A 9338-nucleotide genomic window follows, 5' to 3' on the forward strand; every position below is an offset into this window, starting at 1 on the left:
GGACTCATTCTGACGGCACCCATTCACTGCAGATGATCCGTGACTCACATGTATTGGCTTTTGAATGTTACCTTTATTGTAATATTTTGTATATGCTTTTTTCAGTTTATTCTGAAGAGTTGCCAACATACAAATCTATGCCAAAAGGTCAAGCTGTGCCAAAAGTGGAACGGGTTTGTTTCTTTTCAATCCGCCTTGATAAACACAAAATATTATTAGACAAAACACACACACACACACACACACACAAACACACTCATGGCTGTAGTAAGTTCATTACAAATCTCAGTGTTTATAAGCGTTTATTTTAGTAGCTCAATGCTATTAAGAACTTTTATAACTTTTTAGTTCTTTTGCCTCACTTTATGGAGATGATTTTGAGCTTTCTGTAACATCAGTTTGCTGTTCACAGGCTGAATTCAATGGTAACCCTGATTCACTATTTTTCAACGATGGAAAGAGAAGGATTGACTTCGTTTTGGTCTATGAGGATGAGTCTAAAAATGCATCTGAGAAAAAAGGCTCAGTTATGAGGAGAAGAGTAAGTCAAAGTCACTTTCACACATTCATTTACTTCAGCTGTTGACTAAAAGAAACTTCCAGCCCTTTGCTAGTAATCTGAGCAATTACCTTAAAGGGAGAGCTGAAAAGATACACAAAAGAAGATATTTTAAAGAATGTTGGTAATCAAACAGTTGACGGTAGACAATGACTTGCATAGTTTTTTTTTTCCATACTAAGGAAGTAAATGGCTACTGTCATTCTGAATAGTGAATTCTTTATTTGAACGGCTACAATTTCATAAACTTTAAAATTCGGAATATAATTGCTTAAGTCCACAGGTTTGTAAACTTTATGATTCAGAATGGCAAATTCTTTATTCATAAATCCCAAACTCCTTCATTGTATAATGCTTTCTGTAACAAACTTGCTCTTTAAATGCCTGGTTTTATAAAATGTTGTTTGCTAAGTTAAAAAAAATAAATAAAATGTTCATAATATCTGTAATATGCATTTAGAAAATAGTTTTTAAGCAGCCTTAACTAGGTAAAAATCTTGAAACTTGTCAAAGAACATTTCTGAGTGATATTTTGTCCATATTTTCTTCTTTTGAATTGAAAAAGATCAAATATTTATGTGAGAGATGCTCAAATGTTTATTTGAGATGTTCACATGCATTTATACTCAAAACCTCAATCACTAAACCACGTGTAACTGTTTCCTTAAAGGCATAGTTCACCTAAGAATTTTAATTTGCTGTTAATATACTCACTCTCAGGCCATCCAAGATGTAGATGCCATTTTTTCTTCAATAGAACAGTAAAGAAGATTTTTAGCTGAAACTGTGGTCCTTGGTGATTCATAAAATGCAAGTCAATGGGTACCGGCACTTTGAAAGTCAAAAAAACACATACAGGTCATACCTGTCAACATTTTGGTAACAAAATACGGGGGTGGGGGGGTCAAAAGTAAAATGTTTTATATTATATTACATTATTTTTATATTAATTTAAACAATTATTATCAAACAATTATATTCATTGAGTAACATAAATATATCTTAGTGTAGGCTATATCTTTAGAGTTTTATAATTCATTATCTTCTTGTCGATCCACCAGTTCACATTTACAACTGCGTGTCGTTTTTGGCTTTGGTCTAAACAAAGAGCAGAAGGGCTTATTGAAAAACGCAAATTCATTCTCTGCCAGCATATGGCGCTTTTCGCCAGGAATATAGCCATTTCCCCCGTAACCGCAGTAATCAAAGCAACGCAGCACCTGACTTTGAAACTTGCAGCGCTCATATTTAATCAATTAAATAGCCTTTTAAAGTGTAAGCTATATCTCATTATACATGTAAATTTACATTTACATGTATATTTAGTTTTTTTCACTGGAGCACCACCTGAGTCGTCTTCTCCCATTTCTACCAGCGATCATTGATTCCTTCCCGCGGTACTACTGCGCACGTCAATAGCATCACTGTTGTAGGTTGCCAAGTTGAGGGGACAAATGGGTTGAAATTTGTATGCGTCGATAGTGTGAGAAAGATGCGTTTTATACAAGATCTGGCAACTGGACAACCTTGGAATTTGTTGTCGTTATTATTCATATAATGAGGTTTGGCCCATACAAATTACGGGAGTTTTACCGTAAGCGAATGTAGCAAACATATAAAATACGCCCAGTGGGATTTTTTTTTTTTTTTTATAGAAAGATGAGAAATACGGGAAAATATTTAAATGGGATGATAGCGGGATAGAATTGTAAAATACGGGAGAATCCCGGGAAAAATGGGAAGGTTGACAGGTATGATACAGGTAACACAAAAACCTTTAATATGTTAACAAAATGAAACAAGAATGCTGAATCTGGCTTTATCCAGTGTTCAGATTCCTGTTCTGGAAATGTATGCAAATTAGTACATATTTAATTACATAATGCCTAGGTAACACAAAATTAATCCCTGTGACTTCAAACGATATATTGAAGTCTTATGAAGCGAAACGATCAACCTGTGCAAAAAACTGAACATTATTTACATTATTTTTACAACAATGTCATTCATACGCCTCAAAATCAGTGAGTTTTTATCTACATTCCCTCTTTTTTCCTCAATTATTCTCTAGCAAAGACGCAGAGAGTTTTTCGAAGGAAGCCTGATGAATTTGGGTGTGGAATTGGAAGCGACACAATCTGTAAGTCATTTAATTGCACAGCATTTAAATAAGACTTCCTATAGAGATGTTTTTCGTTCTGCTTCTGCGTTCCTCATGCCTGGTTTATATCAGTTTTACCCGTATATATGGACTTCTCAGGAAGGATACTGCGAGTCCTGTCTAAACCTGTTGATATGATCTGCAGGAATGTTATTGTTTTGGATGCATGCACGTCTTCCTGTGGTGCTGATGGGAGAGTTACCTCCCTGTGTTTTGTAGGTAGTGGATGAGAAGCTTGTCTATGTGAAAGTGCACATGCCTTTTGAGGTTTTGTGCACTTACGCTGAAGTCCTGCACATCAAACTGCCCATCCAGCCCAACGATCTGGCCCAGCAGTCATCCACGTACAACTGCTTCACGCGCCACTTCTACCCCAGCGAGGACGTCATCGCCAAGGAGCCCGACTTTTTCACCGCTCCTTTCAGGAAGGATCAGCTGAAGTGTTTTTGTGTGAAGGACAGAGAGCAGTTCTTCACGCCGGCCGTGAGGAGCAGAATGGTGCGTTGAACCAGTCGCTGTGTGTCTCACTGTTCACCTGTGTTTTACTGATATGCCGTGGGTTGCAGGCGTACTACATCCTCAGCCGAGCGCCGTATGACGTCAAAGGAAGCGTGAAGAAGTTTGGCATCAGTAAGCTGCTGGATGGAGGCGTGTACAAGGCTGCGTATCCATTACATGATGTAAGTACCATCCGTGTGCTAGTTAAACGAAAATTTGAAATTTTGAAACTGGAAAAAAAATAAATACACTAATGTCAAAAGCCCTAAATAACAAGTTAAGTAAAAAGTTAATGCTTATTTTATTTCAACTACAAATTTTTTAATTTTTTTATTTATGTAATGGTTTTAGTTTTTTTTTTGGTCGACTATAATAACCCTGAATACCACTGATCACAGTATATTAAGACAATTGTTTTGTATTGCAGCTTTTCTGAAATGTTATGTTTACGTATAGAAATGAGGCATTATATAATTAAATATGTGCTAATTTGCATACATTTCTAGAACAGGAATCTGAACTTTGGATAAAGCCAGATTCAGCATTCTTGTTTCATTTTGTTAACATATTCAAGGTTTTTAAAGAGGGCGTGAAGAAGTTTGGCATCAGTAAGCTGCTGGATGGAGGCGTGTACAAGGCTGCGTATCCATTACATGATGTAAGTACCATCCGTGTGCTAGTTAAACGAAAATTTGAAATTTTGAAACTGGAAAAAAAATAAATACACTAATGTCAAAAGCCCTAAATAACAAGTTAAGTAAAAAGTAAATCTGAAATGAAATTACATTTTTTTAAAGTAAAATATTACTATTACATTTCTTATTTTATTTTTTATTTAGTCATTTTTACTTAGCAAAATAATAATTATTGTCATTATTATTTTATATATATATATATATATATTAAAGAGGGGATTTTGGATTTCTCTTCTTATCACTCCATATAACGGAATAAAATGTGATATATATCAGGTGAATGTTGTAAGAACAAGGCCCATTGTGAAATTTTGCACGCTTATTGTGATTATTATGATAATCTGCTTTAGGGCTGCACAATTAATCTAATTTCTAATCGTGATTACAATTACGGATGCCACAATTACATAATCGTTCAAAGCAGCAATTAATCGTTCAAAGGGTTAAGGGTTTTTCCATTTTTAATTTTTGTTTTAGTATATAACATTATAATACCATGCATATTTTTACGTTTTTATTTAAAGAAGAAACCAATCCAATGTATAGTTGACATTTGAGGCTTAATACTAATACTAAAAGGCAGTGCAAAAAGACGGCCTTTGAAGTGTTTATCATTCAGTTGATCAGTGAGTCTAGAATCGCCGTACAATAAGATAAAATCAAATCCTGGCACTTTCTTCTTAAGAAAAAACTAAGATTTTCTAATGAAAATAACTTTTTCCAGAATTGCACTTAGGAATAATGTAGCTTAGGAAGTTTAACATTTGAACTTTCTTGATGTTGTCACGTTTCTGGCCCCTGTTCTGCATTTAAACTGAATGTAGTTTATGTAGAGTAGCTGAAGTGATGCATGAGTATTGATGTGCTTTTGCCACTGTTTTTGCGATTTCTGTAACAGAGCAGATTTAATGTGAAATCTAAAGAGCCTGATTGCCCTAATGAGCGGTTTCTGCTGTATAATGAGTGGGCTCATCCCAAGAGCTTCTATAAGATGCAGCCGCTGGATCTGATCAGGTGTGTTTGTGTGTCATTCTGTTGATGCGTTCATGCCGTTTCTGGTTTTTCTTCTGATCCCCTCCGGATGGATGAGCCTGTTAATATGCTCCTCTGCTTTCAGGAAGTATTTTGGTGAGAAGATCGGCATTTATTTCGCCTGGTTGGGTTTCTACACAGTCATGTTGACTCTCGCTGCTGCAGTCGGACTCGGTTGTTTCATATACGGATACACGACCAGAGAGAGCAGCACATGGAGGTATAGCAGACTTTTTTTTTCCAAGTAAAAAATTATAATAGTATTTTTTTGACATTTTTAGTTAGTAAAAATAGTAACAATAATAATAATAAGTAGTAGTAGTAGTAGTATTACCATTATTATTATTTTATAGACATATTGTATTTTGGCCAGAACATTAAAATAAATAAATTGTAAAAAATAAAAAAAATAACTGACATAAAATTGGATTAAAATGAATAAATAATACCTCTAACAGTACAGTATCACTGTGCAGTGTGATAAAGACTGACTTCTTTTTTTCATTTAAAGTGAAATATTAATATTAATTATTAAAAATGATTAAAATTAAAGTGAAATATTAATTAATGATTTTGTTTTTAGTCTTTTTTTGTATTCAGTAAAAATAATAGTAATTGTTAGTATCATTACTATTAAAAAATATTTAAAATTATAAATATGTTTGCTGTTTCTATTATTTTATAGCCATATTGATATATGAACAAAATTTTGGCCAAAATTACATAAATTACAATAAATAAATGAATAAATAAATTCAAAATTAAATAAACCTAAATAGTAAAACTTAAAATAAATTAATTAAATAAATAATTATAGAAAATATTACAATAAATATATTATATTAAAGTGTATTAAAATACATATAAATACAGAATGCTGCTAACAGTACAGTATTATTGTCAGTAGAAAAAAACATAATTATGAAATGTAATAGAAACCAAAAAATTTCCAAATAATATTAATTCACAGTATAAATTGGGTCTTTATACATACAAATACATAGCAGATTATTCAACCCTATAAAGCAACACATCAACCTGAATTTTTATTGCAGTTTGTATTAGAAAAAAAAAATAGATTTTTCCTCAAATGGTGCAGTCTTACTTGTGCAGCACTTATGTACTTGACTGATTATGACACTTTTTATTTTGGCAGCAAAGAGGTGTGTGACCCTCAGATTGGTGGAGAAATCATTATGTGTCCGCAGTGTGATGAAATCTGTCCGTACTGGAGGCTGAACACCACGTGCGAGTCGTCTAAAGTGAGTCAAACACACACAAACCCACAGCCTCTCCTCTGGAGGATTGTGGGATTGGGTGTCGGATCTAAGATTTAACTGATGTTTGTTTTGTTTGCGAAATGCTCTGAAGCTGAGAATGTGTTTCTGCATTGGTTTTCCTCCACAGAGACTGTGTATATTCGATAACTATGGGACATTAGTGTTTGCAATCTTCATGTCTGTTTGGGGTGAGTGATGTCATATGCTGGTCACATGATCCCATCTGCTAATGTTGCTAAAGCTTTGTCTGCTGGCAGAAATCCTGCTCCACATTGCAGATTATTCTGGCCAAGAACCAGCTTGCAGCGTGATTAGTCATGTTTGTTAAACGTTTATAGCGTTGCATAAGTATGTTTGGAGTTTCAACAAAGCTTTTCCTGTTTTTATATGCAATATGTTTAATTGGTAACACTTTACAGTAAGGCTCAGTTTGTTAACATTAGTTACCTTCATTAGTTAACACGAACTAACAAATAAAACTGAAACTAAAACTAAAATTATATTATATTAAAAATATATATTATATTAATATATGTACATGAAAAACTTCTAAAAATGACAAAAGCACAAAATTTCTAAAACAAACAAATGAAAATGGAAAATATAAAAATAAAAACTAATTCAAAATATTATTTAAAAAACAATAATAGTTATCTCAGTGATACTACAAGAAAAAATAACAAAATTACTACAACTTTAACTAAAATTAAAATGAAAGTAGAACATTTTTAAAACTGATTCAATATATTTAATTCATATATTAATATATTTAAATCTATAGTTTCTTAACACTTGACCTAACAATGACAAATAAAGCATTTCATAATCTTAATTTTAAACCATTTATTTATTACATATTTTCATTTTTATTATTAATGCAATTATAGTTTTTATTACTATTTTGAATCAGCTTTTATTTTCATGTTTAGTTTAATTTTTATGAATACTGTAACAAATGCATTGTTTATTGTTAAAGGGCTCATGAACTGAGAAACCAAATTTCCCTTCATCTTTTGACATATAAGAGGTCATTGTACTATAAAAACATCCTGATGTAATACTGTGGAATAGCACCGCCTCTGCAGAAGAAGATCGACATCGCTGCCTGTTTAGCCCCGCCCACCGATTGTATATCACTGCCTGTTTAGCCCCGCCCACCGATTCTACATCGCTGCCTGTTTAGCCCCGCCCACCTATTCATGTAGTGTAAATATTGTGAGGCAAACGCACAGGTCTACTCAAAAACCAAATGATAAAGATGCTCTGAAGACAAGAATACGCTGTTCAGTGCCAAGCTGTGGAAAAACAGCCTATGCATTGCCTTCCTTCTGATCCCAGCATTAGGAAAGAGTGAATTAAAGGGGTCACAGTAGGCACGTTTCCATTACAGATTTGCGCAAAACTTTGACGATATTTTATAAATGTCGATAAAGTATTGCTAAATGACGGCGTTTCCATTAACCAATGTTATGCGACTAAAATGTAACCTTTTGCCTCTCGTGATAAGTCATGGCAATGGATTTTGGTGGGATTTTGACGGATTTTGGCTATATTTATTCAAAGGAGGCGTATGCGTGTATCTTTACAGAAGCAGCACAGAGAGCCGCTTCAGAAACGTGCGTGGCGCGGCTGGAATAAACACAAGCATTGACTAGAGTGGCCGCAATCAGCTTCAGTGGCCGTATCAGAGCCACACTGCACCGCAGACGTGTGCAGTGTAAATTGTCTAAGCATTAATGGTAGGGAAAGCCCCTTATACTGGAGAGTGGCCACGTATGATGTGTTTCTTGGAGGTTATAGTACATTGAAGAATGAGCATATGACTTTTTACATATGCCATGTGACCTGTAAATGCGGAAAAAAACGTTTCCATTGCAGTTTTGCGAATTATTCCTTTTTCGCATTGCCTGAAACCACCTCATGCGAGTGTAAAAACATTTTTGCGATATATGTGCGTTTTTTTGCGAAATTGACGCGTTTCCATTAGGCGTATTTTAAATTCGCAATTTCAATTTGCACAATTTGAAGGGTAATGGAATGGCCTAGTGTTGTAAATACAACTTAACCACTGATTTCTAGTCGTGTCCTCTTTTGGAAGACCAAACAAAGTATTTTCGCTTTCACAATGAAACACACAGCGTCTCCACGACATGGCGGCGGCGGTGTCAGCAACAATAAAGTTACGCCTTCTTTCTTTGCATGAACATTTGGGTGGTGTTATGCAAATCTTCCCACATTGTGACGTAGACATGTGTTTAAAGGGGGCATTTTAGGAGGGCTTGGACCAGTCTTAACTTTTATAAAGAATATCTCTTTGGGTTTGAGACTTTAGTCTTTGCAACTTTAGGGATCTTATCTATTCACGAACAGCTTGTAACACTCCAAAGAGAAAGGAAACCTTGAAATCGCATCATATGACCCCTTTAACTTTATTTTTAATGAAGTGCCAGACCTCGTCAGTAAGAACTTGAACTTTTGTTCACTTAATTTTACCACAGATTTGTTTACAAACAAGGCACAATTCGATGTGGAATTTTCAGAAAGATAGAAACTAAAAGACGATGCTGTAATGTCGCAACACACAAGTGTGAGTGACTGTTTTCATTACGTGATCACTATTGCTTTGTCTCTTCTTACAGATAGTTTGATATGTATTGAGTTATGCGTTTTTGACCTAAATCACAGTAGCGTCCATCTATGAGGAATGTCACTGTTGTCGAACATACACAACTATTAGCCAATCATAGCATTGGGCGTTTACTTCTGAGTCTACAATCCACCACGCCTATTCAAACAGAGCGTTCTGATGAGGGGTTAAAAACAGGACAGAAAATTGCTTATTACTTTGAAATGATGTTTTTTGATGTAAAAATCTTGATAACATTATAAGTGGACCTCAGAGAACAGTACAGATGCAGTTCATGACCCCTTTAATGCATTAATTTACAGTTTACTAATGGTACCTTCCTGTTATTACTGTAATTTTGTAATGCAGTATCATTGTGTGAATCTTGCCATTTTGTATGCAACGTGTTTTGTGTTTGACAGTGACTCTGTTTCTGGAGTTCTGGAAGCGCTATCAGGCCGAACTGGAGCACGACTGGGACACGGTG

At 34.5% G+C, this 9338-nt stretch overlaps 1 protein-coding gene across 1 annotated transcript in view; it reads left to right on the forward strand.

The window, feature by feature from the left end:
• Positions 1–9338, forward strand: part of LOC107658968 (anoctamin-6-like) — a 19750-nt gene that overhangs the window by 1989 nt on the left and 8423 nt on the right. The window contains exons 2-11 of the mRNA XM_016447715.1: positions 106–173; positions 413–541; positions 2631–2699; positions 2940–3218; positions 3287–3400; positions 4812–4927; positions 5031–5165; positions 6102–6207; positions 6353–6413; positions 9274–9335. Of these exons, the coding sequence (XP_016303201.1) occupies positions 106–173; positions 413–541; positions 2631–2699; positions 2940–3218; positions 3287–3400; positions 4812–4927; positions 5031–5165; positions 6102–6207; positions 6353–6413; positions 9274–9335 (1139 nt within the window). The remainder of the gene's footprint in view (positions 1–105; positions 174–412; positions 542–2630; positions 2700–2939; positions 3219–3286; positions 3401–4811; positions 4928–5030; positions 5166–6101; positions 6208–6352; positions 6414–9273; positions 9336–9338) is intronic.

This window comes from Sinocyclocheilus anshuiensis, unplaced genomic scaffold (assembly GCF_001515605.1).
Source record: "Sinocyclocheilus anshuiensis isolate Anshui unplaced genomic scaffold, SAMN03320099.WGS_v1.1 scaffold283, whole genome shotgun sequence".
NCBI lineage: Eukaryota > Metazoa > Chordata > Actinopteri > Cypriniformes > Cyprinidae > Sinocyclocheilus > Sinocyclocheilus anshuiensis.